Source organism: Thunnus thynnus, chromosome 19 (assembly GCF_963924715.1).
Source record: "Thunnus thynnus chromosome 19, fThuThy2.1, whole genome shotgun sequence".
Lineage (NCBI taxonomy): Eukaryota > Metazoa > Chordata > Actinopteri > Scombriformes > Scombridae > Thunnus > Thunnus thynnus.
The window spans coordinates 12,461,595-12,480,145 of NC_089535.1; the positions used below are offsets into that span (position 1 = coordinate 12,461,595).

Genomic DNA, 18,551 nt, shown 5'->3' on the forward strand with positions numbered 1-18,551 from the left:
TCGATGTCCGGCAGGCGTTCTGCGATGAGCTGGAGACGATGATCCAGGATCAGCTGAAGAAGGGGAAGACGCCTACGAGCCTGTTGGCTCTGCAGCAGATCGCTGATTTCATGACCACCAGCATGCCTTCCATGTATCCCGCTGCACCACAAGGAGGCATGGCAGCGCTCAACATGAGTAAGCAGAGAAGTGAATGAGTGTGTGTGACTTTTTGACCTCCATAGCCCGGCTATGTCTCTGCTCACAATGACTAACAAACTGCATGCCAGAATTCATTTCTGGACAAAGAGTCCAGTTTGATTTCAGTAAGCAGAATCCATCTAATTTTTTTTTTTCTCTCCTTCCCTGCGGGCAAGGAAATCACAAATGGGTCTTTTCTTCTGTACAGAGCGATGTATTTTATCCATTTTCGCCTGTTCTAACGTCCTTTGCTCCTCACCATCAACCCCGTTAACTCTTCACTGTACGTCAACTCTATCTGACCCCATCTTCATCTTTCAGGTTTGGGTATGGTGACTCCAGTGAATGACTTGCGTGGCTCAGACTCTATCTCGTACGACAAGGGCGAGAAGCTGCTTCGCTGCAAGCTGGCTGCTTTCTATCGCCTCACCGACTTGTTCGGCTGGTCCCAGCTCATCTACAACCATCTCACAGTAAGATAAATTTCAATCTTTATAATACAACAGATCAAGTGACTTAAGTTAAATTAACAAAGTTGTTGTCTTTATCAGCTTTGTTCTGGCTAACGTTCTTTATTGATTGATTAGTTCAGCTAAATGTGAACCATTTTCTATGAACAGTATCATCTAACGTGACTGTCATCTGGTCCTTTAGGTCAGGGTGAACTCAGACCAGGAGCGTTTCCTTATTGTCCCTTTTGGTCTCCTGTACAGTGAAGTCACTGCGTCCAGTCTGGTGAGAATCAGTGCTGATCTCTGTTGATGCTGCATGTCTTTACTTTTGTTTGTTTCCTAATTTTCTATCAGTAAATGATGAGATTTTTTTCTTAATTCCTCTTTAGATCCATTAGTTAATTTCTTATGTAATAAAACACAGAGGTATTTGACAAAAATGAACCGCTTGTAGTCTGATTGAGATGCATAGCTGATATCATGATTATTAAATCTGTTGTTGTCCGCCCCGCCTTTGCAGGTGAAGATAAACCTTCAAGGTGAAGTAGTGGACCGAGGAAGCACCAACCTCGGGGTCAACCAGGCCGGCTTCACTCTACACTCCGCCATCTACGCCGCACGGCCTGACGTCAAGTGTATTGTGCATGTACACACATCTGCGGGTGCTGCGGTAAGTGACAGTGCACACGTAGTAATTATACCCAATACACAAACAGAAATGGACACATCGTAGTAAGTTATATGTTATGTCACCTTGTTTTTTGTTTTTTTTGGACGCAGGTGTCGGCCATGAAATGCGGCCTGCTGCCCATCTCACCTGAGGCGCTGTCTCTGGGTGAGGTGGCCTACCATGACTACCATGGCATACTGGTGGATGATGAAGAAACCGCTGTCATACAGAGGAACCTGGGGCCTAACAGCAAGGTAACGGCACTGTGTGTGTGTGTGTGTGTGTGTGAGTGTAAATGAAAACATGAAGAATTGGAGCAACAACAGACATTTTTCTGTTTTTTTTATTTTTCCCTATCCTCCAGGTGCTCATCCTAAGGAACCATGGCTTGGTGTCTGTAGGTGAAACAGTGGAGGAAGCTTTCTATTACATCCACAACCTGGTCACTGCCTGTGAGATCCAGGTAGGACACACGTTAAGCTCTGTAAAGGACATTCACTTTGTAATATGAGTTGGCAATAGCGACTAGCACCAGGGCATTTATTTATGTAAAATAACTTCTATATCTTTGAGTATGAGTATGTCATTTGTTTTTGTGATATTTGGTATCATATGTTTGTCTGTATTTTTCATAACAATTGTCTTTGTCCCTTGTCTCTCCACTTCTCTATATATGTTCATATTTCCTCATGTACATGTTTATTTTATTGGATGTTTGTGTGTCTTTGTATGTCCTCATGTCCACTTTTTTTTTTTTTTTTTCCTTCTGTACTCTGGATCTGTCTGTGTTTTTGTCTGTCTGTATTCCCCCAACATTTCTACCAGGTGCGAACACTGGCCAGCGCTGGAGGGCCAGATAATCTGGTGATGCTGGACCCGGCGAAATACAAGTCTCGCCCACGGGTCCCTGAGCCAGCCGGTGATGGGTCCTCTACACACCCCAAGTGGCAAGTCGGGGAGCAGGAGTTTGAGGCTCTCATGAGAATGCTCGACAACTTGGTAACTACAAAGAAAAAGGGAAAAACTTTAAACTTTTTGCAGCAGAGTGGAGAGGTGGGAGGTTCTGAAAATATATTATTACATCTCTTGTTTGATGACATCCACAATTAATCTGTGAAGTCTTCCAAACTGCTGAATAACTTTTGCGTAAGAGTAACACAAATAGATAAGATTGCTTTGAGCAAATGTATGTTTTATTGCTTATAAATAACATTTTTAAGAAAAAGAATGTGTTATTTCTTCTTTTTAAAAGGTAAATAGTCTCGCTTTAACCTTCGATAGTTACTGTATTAATAATTTTCTAAACCCTGCTGTCGTTCTATCTCCTTGTCCTCATGTCTCCCAGGGCTACAGGACGGGCTATCCTTACCGCTGCCCGGCATTGCGAGACAAAGCTAAAAAGTACAGTGACGTGGAGAACGCTCCCTCCTCCCACGGTGGTTACTCCTACGGGGAGGACAGCGACTCAGGTGCTCGCTCCCCGCTGAAACACAGCTTCCAGCGCGGCCAGCGTGACAAGACCCGCTGGCTCAATGCCGGCGGCCGGCCCGACGAGCCCTACGAGGACGGGCCCGACGGCAGCAGCCCCAAGTCGAAGCCTAAGGTGTGGACGAACATAACACACGATCACGTCAAACCCTTGCTGCAGTCTCTCTCGTCCGGTGTCTGCGTGCCAAGCTGTATAACCAACTGCTTGGTCTGTGCCTACCTTATTGTTCATAGTATAGATTTTACAGCTACCTTGTTGGTGGAAACGGGTAGGTGGTCGGCATCTTGAGGCTCCGGGGACAGTGAGGGGTAAAAGTTTAGCACAAAGCTGTTTTTTCTTTTTACATAAATGATTGCAGGCTAAAAACAGAATCCTGTTTTTCACTGCTAAGCTTTTTTTTAGGTTCACTCACTGTAATTTAAGATGTCCTATTAACCCACCTATCTGATGCAGTTACCTCTACTCTTTTAATTACTTCTTAAGCTTAGCTGGGTGTTTTTTTTTTTTTTTTCCTTCTGGTCTCTTAACGCTTCATGATGCCAGGCCATCTGCCCACAGCATGCCCCACTGCATGTGTAGTAGTGAAATGCATTGTTGGTGTTGATGTTTTTCCCAGAGGAGCGAGCAGCAGGGGTGTGGCATGAGTCCTCAAGTGGGCAGGTAAACATGGCAAGACACGGTGATGTTGCTGCTAACCATAATACGCACTCTTGAAAAATAAAGCGAGTGTAGCGAGATTTGAGGCTATATCAACTAAAATCTCATTAGTGTCAGTTTGCTTTGTGGGTTGCTCACACACAGAGCTTCTTTATTATACATCTTCTAACACATTGCTTGCATAAATAAGGGAGGTGGCATGGCTTTAATTGAGAAAATTTAATTTCCTGAATAATGCCAGATACATGACAGACATTTTAAAAGAAAAACAAAGTCAAACAGAAATCTTGAGTATGAAATTTCCTCGGCAAAGAGTTATGCAGCCTGCTTTTCTGATTTTTTTTATTTTCCTCAAATACCTGCAACTGCTCCCAGTTGTACGTTTCCCCTTTTTTGTTTTTGTTCTCTCTAGTTTTCTTCTGGTTTTGAACACCTCAAGGTGATCGCCTGCATGAGTGGATTTGTTAAAAGCAAAAAAAAAAAAAAAAAAAAAAGCAAAACTGAACAAATTTGACCTGACTTTTAAATCAATTATCTCCTGTTGGGAAAGTAGGAAATGTTGTGTTGTGAGACTCTTTCTCAGTGAGTATATCGTGTTTACATGTTCATCTCATACTCAACCAACCCGACCCAGCTACCTCCATCAAGAAACCCTTCTTCATCTAGCCCCCTAGTTTGGCAGCTAACCAGCCAAGCTCAGAGCAAATACAGGAATGAAGTCATGAGCTTCCGCTTTTCCACAGCGAATTACATGCTTAGTTTCAAAAATGATTTAAAAAAAAACAAAAAAAAAAACATTTTGCATGAAAGCTGAAGATTTGATTTCTATTACTCACCCGCTGCTCATTCAGTTTGGTGCAAGAAATGGGTTCCTGCAATCATGCTGAGCATTACCAGGTTTACAAAAACAACGTGTTTGTGGAAAAAAAAAAAAAGAGATGGGTTTGTCACATTAAGAGGAACATTTTTTATTTAACTAAACAATGAAAGGTTTCATCCTCTGCTGGAAAGATACACTCTTGTCTCAGTGTGTAGCGTTGTGACAATGGCTTTGTTTTTGTCCCAACGTGGGCGAATGTCCTCGGGTGTGTTTCTCTCTTATCTCTGTCGTCCTTGTTGTTGTGTATCAGCCTGGGAAATGACTTTGGTGATGCCAGCTCACCCCTCACTGCCACTCTCGCTTCGTAAGCCAGCCTCATTGTCCTCACACTCCCTCACTTCTCGCCACCCACCACCCTTCACTTCTCCCTCCCTTACCCCTTCACGTTTTCTGTTGTTTTTTTTATTCTCATTCTGTGATGTTTTCAGTTGATTTTGTTGTTTTTTTGATTTTTTTTTTTAATTCTAATGGTATATCAATGATGATGACAAATGGGTTTTCAGTACACTGTCTTATTAGCAGTTTCTGACTAATCATCGCCCGAAGGAGCATATAACTATCTCTTAAAACCAGTCGTACAAGCAGCTATTAAATCATAAACCACAATTTCCTCTCATTTCCAGTATGTTCATAAACATTATGTTTCTCTTGCTGAAACTTTCATAGAGTCAAATGTGGTTTCTTGTTAGTATTAAAGTGCTTCCTTGCCTCCAGCAGCCTAATTCTGGTTCATCTAGTTTCTAGAGTTCAGCATTGAGTCTTATGGATGAATGTAAAAAAACAAAAACAAAAAAATGATAGTGGAAGACGGCCATTAGCTATTTAGTGTAAAATGAGTAACATAATCTATAGAATAGTTTTCTTGCATTTCTTGACAAATTCCTCATTAATTCATTTAATGTCATTTCAGCTCTTTTATGATTATTGTCACATAAAAAAAAAAACACAAAAAAGCAAAATCTACTGTATATCAAAACCTTCTTAATGCTTTTAGAGAATTGAGTCCCTGCTCCGGTCAGCGTCTGTGCACTTCACTGCACAGATCAAACATGCTAGATTCAGTTAGATGATAACATTACTGCATCAGGGAGGAAATGCAGGTTAATGATGTAAAACAGTCACATAGTAAACTACACTTCTTCTCTTCTTCGTCTTTTTATAAAAGTAAAAATGAATCTTGCACATATTTTCTAAATGTGCTTCATCATCATTGGTTCACTGGTTTGCATTAAAACATATTTACAGTCATTTCACTTTGTCCATTTCAGTTCAGCATGATTCTCGTATTGTGAAGCCTGCATAGTATTTTGTCTGAATCTATTTTTTTTTGTGCTTGGGTTTTTATGTCATTTTGTATATCTTGGCTTTATTTGTTTTCTTAACACGTTATGTGGTGTTTACAGTGGACAAAAGAAGACGGACTCCGCCAGGCTGCGGCAGCCAATCAGTTCATCCCGTTGAACACCAACCCGAAAGAAGTCCTGGAAATGAGGAATAAGGTATCGGGGCTTATCTTTACTATGAAATAAAGACCATTTAAGGCTCTTAATGTACTTGAAGGCTTCTTAAGCAGGATGTATTGTATGTTTAGTATTCTTTTTTTGTACTTAAAATGTTGTTTGTTTGTTTTTTGTTTGTTTTTCTCATAGATCCGGGAGCAGAACCTGCAGGACATAAAGACAGCAGGGCCCCAGTCTCAGGTTCTGTGTGCCGGCACTGTGGTGGAGCGCTCCTTCAACCAGGTCAGTCTGTGAACAACCCGGCACATAAAAACCCCACCGCTACAGCCATCCTGACCTGGAGATGAATGAAAACAGTCACATGTTTGGTCTATTTTTTATTCAGTCTACATACATTTCAAATTTCCAAAAAAAATATTTTAATAATATATTCTGTCCAGGTCTGGTGTCACCCCTAAACCAAAATGCTGCAATGTGTGAATATTGTGCGCAAAGTTAAATTAAAGATCTTTTTTTAATAGAAGAAAATTGGCTGCCATCAAAATTTTATACCCGTTGTAATCTGATTTGACATCAGTTTCTGAAGGACTAACTTCACCACTAATAACAGAGAGCAAAAAACATGTCCTCCATGTTGTGTCCCCAAGCATGGGGTGACTTTATAACTGTGACATTATTCTTTGACCACAGAGATTGTCAATCTGGCAGGTGAGTAGTATGTGGGAGAGGTAACCTCACTCTGCTCTCCAAACCTGCCAGCTCAGGTTGTGTCTGTATTCATACATTGGTTGTTGTTGGTTTTTTGTTTTTTGGTTTTTCTCCCAACCTCCATTTCTTTGAGGTTTTTATTTGTTTTGCGTTGCGGTTAGGACTGTTATCTGTCATTTTGCAGGCTGGTCTTTTTGGTTCCATGAAATGTTCCAACAAAATCCCCACTACAATCAACCATAATTATGCCTTTTTTTCCTGTGCATGTACTGTTAATCCTCTTTTTAAGAGGTAAAAAGGCAAAACATGAGGAAAAATAAAGTACAGTTTGCATGGTTCGCCCTTCCTACGCCGGGTAGCTCAGTTTTTCCACATTGGAGACTAAGCTTCCTGAACATTTAACCCAGACACACAGAGGAGCAGGACGACGAGCATATTAAAACAGAGCTGCTAATTATTTCTCCTAGTGTGTTAATCAAATGGCTTACTTAAAACGTCACCCAGCACATCAGGTAGCAGACCAAAGCAGGCCTTGATGTGTTGTTGTTTTAAGACTCGGTACATTGTACTGTAGTGTTCAGCACCCCCTTGTGTGGATAGTATGTCCTCACAATGCATGATCCTGTCCTGGCTATTTGTCTCATCACTGCTATGCTTTCCATCACCCCATGTCTCTTTCCACAACACTCTCTCTTTGCATGCTTTTCCAATGTTCCTGTATTCTTGTCAGGGTACGTGTGGATGCAGAGGTGGAAAGCAACTAATCACAAAGACAGCTGGAAATAAGTAATCTTACTTTTACCAAGATTTCACAGAGTTTCTGATTTAAATAAATGAGAACAATTACTTTTTAAAACAAGGCAGAATTGCAGATTAGCCTGCAGTTGTGTTGTTGTACAACCAGGAAGACTCAGTTTCACAGTGACCAAGTCATTTTTGATCTTTTACTTGATCAGTTTTCAACACAAGAAGCTTCACCTCTACTTGAGTAATAAAACCGAAGCAATAGTATTTCTAATCTAGCAGGAATATCGTAGTACTTTCCACCTCTGCGTGTGTGGAAGTTGATATGTTTGCGAATGTCTGCACACATTCACGCCTGCCTGACAGACTGCAAATTTGAATGTGCTGGTGTTCAAGAGCTGGGTTGTGCCCCCACCTCACTGGGTTTACTATTGCAGGACGCCCCTCTGTCTGACTGTACAGACACTATTGATGGCCTCGATGTGTCCGAGGGGTCCTATAGTCCTGCTAAATCAATTAGAAAGGTACTTACTTGCTGCTGTCACAAATATTACTCACCTGTACTTCACATCATCCTCCCAACTGTTCCCCCGAGCCCACAGATAAGCACTTTACACCTGTACATATCCGTATATATAAAGCAAATAGTGGTGCTAGAAAGAGGCCATTCTCCCTTATGTTTGTATGGTCATGTGACCTAACCATTTCTACAGCCTGAGAACTTTGGATGCAGTTAAATTAATGTATCTTTCTGCCAGCTAGGATCCTTTGGGTCAAAGACAGACATGTATTTTGCTGTTACGAGTCCGTCTGCAGGAGAGATTTTCAATCTCAAAATATATCGTTTCAAGTTGAGATGGGAAGTAAAGAGCACAGGTATTCTATGCAGTGATGGTGGTGTTGACTGCATGTATTTTAAAGAATATAAAGTCCATGAAAGATTAAGTAAAGTTAAAACTGAGTCAATGTTTTTGTTTTATAGAATACGACTACTGCTGTTTGTTAGTTTACTGCAGGTTTTTTTTGCTTCACCTCGGCCATTCTCTGTGTACCTGGTGATGTAATGTTGGACTCTTTCTCAAATCTGTCAGTGTTGGATTTAATAAAAAATGTTTTTCAATGGAATAATTCACCATAAATAAGAAGTAGCCTATTATTTGGCATCATCACACGTGCTTCCTGCGTTATGAAATGGCCTGTTAGCTCTAACATGTGCTCTGATGTTTTACATTCACCTAATACGGCTGATATTTCTGCTCATGCTGCGTAAAAGTTATTGAAATTAACCGCCTCTTATCTGATAATCCCTTTCAAAAAATCTAACTTTCATTTTCAACAAATTTTCTGCCAGCAATGTGTAACCACCTGCAGTGACTAACATATATTTGATCACCTCCTTCTTTCTCGTCTGTCTCCTGAAGGGGGAGCTAGTGACCGCATCCAAGGCCATCATCGAAAAGGAGTACCAGCCCAAGGTCATCGTCAGCAAGCAGGGTCCAAACCCCTTCACCAAACTCACCGACCAGGAGCTGGACGAATACCGCAAGGAGGTGGAGCAGAAACAGAAAGGGCCCGAAGGTAAAAGTGACGAGTGAAGCTGAGAAGATAAAAATGAATCTGGAGTTATGTAAATTGTAAACTGGGGATGGAACAATAGTCACAATTAAAAAAAAAGAACAGCTGTGTGGCTCACTTTTATCACTTTTACCAAGTTTCAGGTGTAAAAATCTGCAGTTGTTTTCCATGGTCATGAGTTCTGGTTATGATTTGACTATCTTGTATAATGACCAATGCAGGTAGCACTTCCATCAGTGCAGGTTTGAGTTCTCAGGGTAACATTGTGTTGCAGGGACAAGAGGGAATTGTGTTGTGTAATTCCCAGCTTGCTCCTTCTGTAATCACTCTTCCTTAATGTCCCTCAAGAAATGTGTATAGGAAACTTATTTTAAACATAGTTATAATAAAATTGGAAGTATTTTTGAATGATCTTCAGTTTGGCCGGACTGTGATGTTATCTCTCCACACACACACCCAAACACACGGATTCACAGTGCAGGGACAAGACGATTGTAGGGAGGGATCGGCCTCCAGTGAGTCCTGTCCAGAGCCTGAAATGGTACCAGAGGGTCGAGCCTCTATCTCCACACCTCTACAGTCTGCGAATGACTCGCCTACCTTAGAGAAAGCTCCGCTCGCAGCTCCCACCCCGGCTACACCGGCCTCTGAGCAGGGCTCCGCAGGGACGGTTACAGACGAAGTTTTTTCGACCGCGGACGAGTGTTTTTCGGCACCAGATTCCCCCCACAAGGAGTTCCACTGCGCCGTGCTGCTAGCCCTCAGCAAGGAGCCGACGGTAGTAGAAGCAGCTGAGGGAGATCAGGCTCCAGGTACACCAGAAGAAGCGGAGTCCAGCCTAAACTCTGGCCTTCCGCTTCCCTCCTCCCCCCTGCTCAGCCCTGGCCCGTCTCACTACATACCACTGCACTGAGACTTTTGGGAATCCCCGCCTGCTGTGTTCTCTCCTCTTTCTGGGGGTTTTGAGTCTGCTGCCGTTGTTTTACTTTGTCCAAGCACCCTCCCTACCCACAGTTCAATCTCTGAAGCCTTTGCTTGATTTTTTTTTTTCCCCCTCCCCATCCCATCTCTCTGATGTCTTGTCTAAAGGCATCAGAGCTCTGGCAGATCAAATACCTTTCTGCCGTTTGATTGGACGAGGAGCTGAGAAGAGAGGTTGTTAAGAGTTAAAAGCAAGCTCATCTTGAGGTTTAAACCCATCGCGCTCACTCCTCAAGTCTAAAAGCGATTTTGCGATTTTTTTTTTTTTTTTCCTTCCTTTTGCAGAAACTATGTTTGAGCTCAGTCATCCAATCAGAGCAACCCATGTGTGGACTTGAATAATGGTGTCCTCCTTCTCTTCCTGCTAACCTGTCCTGGATATATCTCTGTTGGTGTCCACTCTCCCTCCTGTGCCTCTGATTAAAACTAATGGTAGTTTTGGTTTGTTTGGCTCTTTGGGACACTTTTAATAAAGTTGACTCTACTGGGATTTATCTGAAAGGGTTTGCAGTGTTCTCCTCATTAACGCTTCCTCCCTGGTTTGGTTCTTTATGTTCCTCCCTTTTCTTTGTGTTGCAATGTTGCACAAGATTCTCTGAGACAAAGCTTTAGTCAGAATTTATAAGTTTCTAAAGGTATTTTGAATAATGTAGATCGATTTAACATTTATTAAGTGGTTCCTTGATTTTTTTTTTTTATATTGTTTATTTATTTGGGGTAAATAGTTTTTCTCACTGTTTTTATTTCTGCGGATTTTCTTTCAGAACCAGAACAACTAGAAGAGCCTGAGGAGGAGGCTGCGGGCCAGAAACCCACCACCACGCCTCCCAGCACCCCAATCAGAGCAGAGGAAGGTAGGTTGGCTTGACGTATTACCTGGCCTGGCCTTGTCCTGCCTGGTTCAGCATGGGTTTTTCCCCAGTCCTCTGTGGCTGGGTGTTTTGGTTTTTCTAGGCTCTAAAGAGGGAATGCGGAGGCTCCTGCCTGTCCATCTGCCTGTCTGTCTTGGGGTCTGTTCATGTCGTGGTCTTTTAATAATACTACTACAGGTGCTGCTGTGCTGTGTTTTCTGTAATAAGAGGCCAAGAGGTTTTAATTATTTAATTAGGTTTACGCCATGAGAGATGGAAAATTACAGGGCCAGATAATCTGCTGCAGTCTCAAGGTTTAATACCAGAGACAAAACAGTGAGATATACTGAATAGATTATTATTATATTTGAAAAATAAGTATTTTAGCATGAATTGATGGACCCCAGTGCAGACTATTTTTGTTCTTTCTTTTTTATTTTCTCCCTCTTGGTCTTTATTACTATTGGATTACACCTACAGTATGTCAGCAGTATCATTCACAATGATACCAGCTCTGGCTCTTTAAAAAAAAAAAAAAAAAGAATCAGGAAGTTATAATCTGATACAGTTTAATTAAATGATAATTGGCATTATTCCAGTCATACACAACAAGTTTTCCTCATTGTGTGAGTTAATTAAAGTCAACATGAGGGAGGAAGGGGATGAGTAGCTTTTAATGCCGGTGTAATCTAATACCTGAAATGTTGTTATATAACAAATGTCTCTCTGGACAAGATCTCCTTTTCCCCTTCGCTTCCATTCTCCATCTTTTTTGGGGTCTACTAAGAATGGTTCCCAACCATTCTTTTTATTTATTTATTTTTTTCTTCTGGTGTTTGATTTTTTTTTTTTCTCTATTTTCACATTTTTTAATTCCTTTTATAATTTAACACGGTGCCTGTGGTTTGATCTGCATAGACATTTGTTTCTACTTGTGCTTTTTTTCTTCTTTGTGGCTGCGATTACAATCAGGAGAAGGAAATACAAAAGAGTACCTGTTGCCATAGTAAGTACGTACTGTTCCACCTGACCTCACCACCCTCTTAATTACTATACCCGTCACCTCCATGCTTGTGTTTCCCCTTTTTTTTTTTTCTCTGCATGGCTTCAGTTTTAGAGCTGTTTTGTGGTTTGAACTAACCTGTTTGTCCGGGTTTTGTGACTGTTCAGTCGGTCTTAACTCGGTTCTCTGAATCTCTTTCTCTGTGTTGTGTTGTTGGGGGTTATTTCAGAGCTCCTCCCTCTCTCCAAAAAATAAAACGATCCTGGCCTGAATGCTGACGGCATCTTGATATCTTCCTTACAAACTTATCGCAGTAATATCATGCATTTAAATCACAGTAAGCCCAGTGGAGGATGTTCCTGAAGTAAACCTCACAACCTACCAAACCTTTTTACATTAGATAACTTTTCTTCTCTTCCTGCTAATGATTCACTATCAAGTTAACCAACCTCTCTTGCACATATATGCACATTCTATCAATGTTATATGACACTGTATATTTTCTGTCTCATGGGAAAAATCAGGTAATGTTTCGAAAAACGTGTTGAATGTTGTTTTGTCTTGCAGACGAGTCCTTTACCAGGTACATCAGTGCTTTATTTAAGTGTGGCTTCGGAAGTAAACTTCCTGCTGTTGGCTTTTGCTGAGACTCGCTGTCGGTTTAGCTTGAAAGACGGTTGAAGCACAAAGCTTGGCTGTGTGGTGTTTAGTGTCCATTTTTATCTGTCGGTGTGTTCGGCCTCATCTCTGTCCTGACAGACATGAGAGATCTGAAATGACGACTGGTGTGTAGTGTTTTCTCAGGTCTTGACAAAAGGTCTCTGTTGCATGTGAGCAACTTTTTTAAAAACTGAACAAAGCTGTACTGCGGTTGTGTTTGCATCTGGCTGCACAGTGTGAGCTTGACGCAGCGGTTTGGATGCTGTTTGGGCCACTGATCCCTGAAGTTTACTGAAGCCGATGCAGCGTCAGCACTCAGTGCTTCTTAACTGTTTTCGCTGGGAGTATTTTTACAGGAAGAGACAGTCACCTAAATAACATTTAAAAGATAGTTTCTAGAAAAGTCAAACTAAATCAACACTGATATTTCTTCATAAAATAAAAACAGCAAAACTTATAAGAAATTTCTGAATATATTTGACTATTTTACTAATGAAAAAAGCTGTTTCTGTTTAGTTAGCCTGGCCCCTCTTAGCTACTGTTGCCTGTCAAGCTTTACAAAGTGTCTTCTGACTTTTTACTCTCATAATTTGACTCTAATGAAAATTGAAAACCTACAAAGGGGTTTCAACGGCTGCATACATGCAAAAAAGACTTGGCATACGGCTAAAACTTGTTTGCCCTAGTATTATAGTATAATATGATGAGGAAAATTCAATATCAGACCAGTATTTCATTCCAACAGAACCCTGTTTAGATGCTTTTTATAGGAAAACATACTTGGGCAAACACAAAGGTTAGATTTATGCTTTATTGCTCGTGTATTCAAACAAATATGTTCCACTTTTATGATAATGATCTATCACTCTCCTGCTATAGGTAGATTATCTGAAAAAGATTATTCATTCATTTGAAAAAATTTTTTTAAAAGAAACTAAATCCTTGATATATCATTCCAAGAACAACTTCTACATAAAGACAGAGAGAGAAATGATCACACAGTATACTTCTTTATTGTAATTTGGAAACTTAGAAAAGAAATGCAAACACTCTTCTAGCTCTCAGTATGAAGATCATCTAGTGTCTATACTCCCAGCAGCTGGTTTCATGCTCACTGGTTCAGACTTTCTGACTCCTGTTAATAATTTTAACTTTAAGAGCTTCTCAGGTTTTGAATTAATTCACCTTCATCCCCCCTGACTTGTTACGTAATCCTTCTTGTGTGGTTTTCTTATTAAAACCTCTGAAAGTACAGTATTGCTGTATTTTTTGTTGTTGTAGACTTTTCCTTTTTTTTTTCTTGTTGTTTGTTTGTACACAGGGTGCAAATGAGCAAGGGAACTGCACTCATTAAGATTTCCCTGTTTCATTGAAGGTAACATAAAGTGTACCAGCTTGCACCAGTCAAAATAAGGAGAATAAAAGGAGTCAGAAAGAAAAAAAAAAATCCTGATTAATTATTTGGATTTTATTTTTTTGTTGCTTATTGTCATTCTCAGAGATAAAAAAAAAAACTTTGAGGTTTCTATATGTAATGTAAGAGAAACGGAGCATCTTTGTTTGGTTTTTGATCTGAGTGACGGTGTGAGTTTGGGTGTTATGTGTATATTTTTAGTAGTGTGTGTGTGTGTGTGTCTGAAGGGCCCTTTTGGCTTTTAGTGGGAATTTCGCTTGTTGAAATGTTAGAGTTTTGTCCTTAAAGGCTTTCATAAACTGGGGAGCACATATTCTCTGTATAGTTCAAAGTCAATAATGTCTTAAACTGATTTAAATACATTAGTCTGATAGATGCTGTTCACTAAAGATGGCAGCTTGTGTGAACTCTTGCTGTGACAGTTTGATGCTTTTTAAGTAGAAAGTCACACGGATTTTCCAGCTTATCCAGTGGTTGATTCGTAGCGGCTTCCGTGGTGTGAAAGCTCAGCAGCGCAGATGCATCAGTTTACTCTTTGAGATCAATAACTCTCCATTTCCTCCCCCCTCCCCTCCCTCCCCCACCACCACCACCAGAATCCTTGCCAGAGCAAACCTATAAGGACGACAGCGACGCAGCCACCCTGAGACAGACCCTTCCAGATTTAACACCCGACGACCCCTCCGACGCTCCAGCACTTCCTGCCGAAGACTCCGCCCCCGCCCCCGCCCCTGCCCCTGCCACCGCAGACGCAGCCGAGGGGGAGGAAGCTGCTGACGCTGGCGACCAGGAGGGTGACGAGTCTCCCAGCAAATCACCCTCCAAAAAGAAAAAGAAGTTCCGCACTCCTTCCTTCCTAAAGAAAAACAAAAAAAAGACAGAGTCCTAGATTTGGAGAATGTTGGATCAGTCTCCGAAGGCTGACCTCTGCCTCCGTTTCATTTTTTTTTTTTGCTTTTTTTTTTCCGTCTGCTATCATTGCACCCTTCGAGCAAGCCACAGTTACACACAGTTATGCTTTTTGTTGTTTTTGATATCATTTGTCGCTGGCTTATTAACCTATTTTTCCTCGTTAGTGTGTGCCAATTTTATATACAGTGTAAAAATGATTGATTGCATAAAGATTTTTTCATTATTAGAGGCTTTTTTTTTTTAGTTGTGAGTGAGTGATGCATCCTGTCTTGTCCGCTCCATCTGGCCTTTTTATGCATGTCTATTACTACAGGCCCACACGCTTGATGTGAGGTCTTTAGGGTTTTATCGCCCTCATGTTTTTTTTTAATTTTAAAAAGAAGAGTATTACTAAACTGTTGTAACCACTAGAATGTATTGGGATTGTATCAAAAAAAAAATATGTCAAAGTGTCTTTTACAAAACAGTGAATGCAGAAAGAAAAGCTTGTACCCTCTCATTTAACTGGTGGTTAATTCTGACGGAGACGACTACAAATTGCATAGTGCTAATTTTACCTCTGAAGCTGTGCATCCATGTAATTACATGTTAGCAGGCCAGGAGAAGGATATTTTCACTCAATTATTTACCCGTGGGAAATGCAGTCATGTAAAGCTCATATTAATGTATCCGTCATCCAATATGTCGATTAAATCCGCCTCATACGAGCTAAATCACGTCTGGATGTTTGTTGACTTTTTTTTTTTTTAAAAACCTCAAAATCTTCTACCCACAAGCATTTGGCACGGCCTTTCAGGTATGTTGAATAGTGCTTTAGCTCTTTTGATGATCTTACGATGTTTGGTTGGATAATTCACAAAGCAGATTCATGAAAAATATCTTATCTGCGGTGCTGCAAACCTGCAGATGGTATTGTCTGAGCCTCTGATGTTGGGTACGGTTCACAACAAAGAGTGAGTCATCCCCGGGAAGCGTCATCAAGCGTTGTGCTTGTCGATTATTCCGAGGGTTGATAATGTATTTGCTACTGGCTGTAAGTCTTTAGTATGAAGGAATGTATAAAAACAAAATTTTTTTTTGAGCTCAGCTTTGTTTTGCATTTGCCCCTTGATTTCTCTCTGCATTTGTGAAAGACAGAATATTGTGTGAGATTACATATTTCATTTTGTTCAAGATTATTGTTTTTTTTCTTTTACCTCCTGCGCTTTTTCTCACAAAGCAGATTGAGCCATGATTACTTGCTGTGAGAGAGCACTGTGAACCTCCTCTTATGTTTTTTTTTTTTTTTAAAAACCACTGTTTGGGAACTCATACCACACACATTACTTTTAGATAATCACAGTGCATCATAGAAGTAGATCCAGTTGTTGCAGAACATGTAAATGACATCGTCACTGTTACAGAGCTGCATGATCAATCAGTCATATTTCCACACTCTCAACTTGGATTTTCCTGTGTAAAAACTCCACTTTTTATCACTGAATACCTGTTTGTTTCCAGTTGCAGTAAAGACACAATGTACACTGGAGAAACAATTATTATTTTTTTGTTGTTATTAATGTTTATGTCACTGATGTGTGATTGCAGATGAGCTGTGCTTCAGGTTGCAGGGCATTGATACTAAGGCCAATTCCGTGCATTGCTTCCTAGTTTGTGTTTATTCATCCTGTTTTTCTAGTAAAGGTTGGTGACCAGTCCATGTAATTCAAGGTGAACTAAAAGGCAAAACTAACAGGAAACCACCAAATCCAAGATGCTTAGTAAACCTCGACCTTTGTTCACCACAGGTGGTGTATGTACGGCGTTACATACAAGCTGAGAATGTCTGACTCCTGGAGGACTGCATGTGTTAGAGTGCTTAGAGCTTGTACTGTCCTTTTTAAATGACTGTAACTACCCCTTTTTTTATTTGAAGTATATTTTATTTTAGCTCTAGTGTGCTGATAACGATACTAAAGTCCATTTTAGTTTTCATCCGAGTCAACCATAGATTTTTTTTTTTTTAAATCTCACAGCTATGCTGATTTGTATTCTGTCTGAACCACTTCCAATTAAATGTCTCATCATTGTACCATCTACAGACTTAATACTTCCACCTGTCTCATGGTTCTGCCTCTTTTACAACCATGAATAAAAAAACACTACCTTTAAAATCTGTTTTTTTGTGATTGTTGTCATTTATGTTGACTGCAAGTAATGAAGGAATATACTGTAATCCAGGGTGCACAAAAGCTTTTTTTATTTGCCATAGCAGTTAAATTATTCATAACACACATATTTCAGCCATCTCCTTCGTCAGGGAACAATAACATATGAGATGATATTAAAAGGTTCAGTATTTCTTCAGGTTTAGTGTCTTGAATCATCCTGAATAACTGCTCAGTGGAGGATGAAGATGGATCAAAAATGTCAGCAACAAAATAAGTGTTATGGGCAGTGAATCATTAGTTGGTTAAGGAGAATGTGTATTAACTTTTAATATTTTACACACAATGTATAAATGCACACCAGAAGTACTTGTACAATAATTCTGCAGCAACCAATACTAGCGTGCAGGTGAAAATAAACAATAAAACCAACAAAAGGGGAAGAAATAGATCAAACTGGTCAATCCAATGTCTTGGCATCAAATACATTATAACAATCTGATATATTTGCTATATTTACTAACATCTATTTTACCTACACAGACGAGCATGAACACAGTAAAAGATAAAAGAAATCATGTCTTAGGTTGTTGCATTCCTGCAGCTTTGATTTGATTAAGTTATTGTGGGAATAAATGGTGATCTGTGCCAAGTTTAAAAGAATAATGTCTTTGTTTTGCCTGCTATGATATGACCATGAACTCTGGACCTTCAAGATAACACTGTAGAGGAACATCTATTAGGAAGTGTTTTGTTCATTTCAGATAGTCTGTGTGACGTCTAATAATAATGGAAAGTATAGTTATTCTCTCATGTTACTTATATAAGACATAAAATTAGTTAAAGGGGTTCTCTGTGCATCTTCCAGCAATGTGCAGCTGCATCAGGTGAGAAAAGACTGAAGCACACTGATTGATTTTCAGCCTTTAATAGTTCAAACAGGCTGATGTTTGGTTTAGACTCTGATGAAGACGCGTAATGGAGTCATTCTCAACACGTTAATGGGGAAAATGAGGCAACATAAAACTGCCAATACTGTTTTCAATGGCTGAAGACATGAATTCAAGTGTACTTATTAGCTTGAAGTCAAATAAAATCATAATTTTTATATTTTTAAATGTTTCTCACATTCATGTGAGGTTAAACTCAATAAATATTGCATAAATCTCAGACTTTTTTGTTTTTAGGAGCATAAATGCTTCCCTCCTCATGGGAAATATGTCAATCAATTTAAAAAAACAACAACATGTTTTGGTTAAAATAGCATGATTTATGTGTGTCCATAAGTTTCGTATGTGCTGATATTGTTTACCTGAATGTGTGTATATTATCCTTATGTTAAAAAAAAATCAAATGCTGGTAAGTTTTGATTTTCTTTTAGAACATTTTTAGGCACATTTTTCTTTCAAAACCTTCTGTGTCAATTTTTAATTAAATTTTCAAAATGTATTTGTATGAAACATGATTTTTTCGTTTAGCTGCATGCTAAGTGTGGCGTTAGCTTTGACCACCAAAATTAGCAGTCTCCAAATGTTCTTTTTTAACATCCGTTTGGGCCTTTTCATGACAAAAACTCTGTAGAAGTATGTGTGCTATCCTCTTCAAATGTGAGGAAGGTATTTACTGGTATTTAGTTGACAGCTCCATACTGTCCTTGACCTTTACACACAAACACACGGGCTGTTATTTGGACTGAAAAGACATTTTTATCTTAGGCGGACAAAATGTTTCAGTTTTTCCTGCCTTCAAAGACTTTCTGCTCTGTATC

General features: G+C 39.9%; 1 protein-coding gene across 12 annotated transcripts in view; it reads left to right on the top strand.

Moving 5' to 3' along the window:
• add1 (adducin 1 (alpha)) overlaps positions 1-16,793 on the top strand; it is a 29,891-nt gene extending 13,098 nt beyond the window's left edge. For 2 of the 12 annotated variants that reach the window (XM_067575278.1, XM_067575281.1), the window contains exons 3-15: positions 15-177; positions 502-653; positions 835-915; positions 1,153-1,302; positions 1,413-1,556; positions 1,667-1,765; positions 2,128-2,301; positions 2,648-2,998; positions 5,732-5,827; positions 5,978-6,070; positions 7,678-7,764; positions 8,662-8,818; positions 9,292-10,439. In XM_067575278.1, the coding sequence (XP_067431379.1) occupies positions 15-177; positions 502-653; positions 835-915; positions 1,153-1,302; positions 1,413-1,556; positions 1,667-1,765; positions 2,128-2,301; positions 2,648-2,998; positions 5,732-5,827; positions 5,978-6,070; positions 7,678-7,764; positions 8,662-8,818; positions 9,292-9,728 (2,184 nt within the window). In that variant the 3' untranslated portion in view covers positions 9,729-10,439. Of the gene's footprint in view, positions 1-14; positions 178-501; positions 654-834; positions 916-1,152; positions 1,303-1,412; positions 1,557-1,666; positions 1,766-2,127; positions 2,302-2,647; positions 2,999-5,731; positions 5,828-5,977; positions 6,071-7,677; positions 7,765-8,661; positions 8,819-9,291; positions 10,440-10,560; positions 10,651-11,619; positions 11,658-12,217; positions 12,234-13,631; positions 13,651-14,320 lie in introns of those variants that run through there. The other 10 variants (XM_067575287.1, XM_067575283.1, XM_067575284.1 and 7 more) reach the window with 10 other exon arrangements.
• The last annotated feature ends 1,758 nt before the right edge of the window (positions 16,794-18,551 follow it).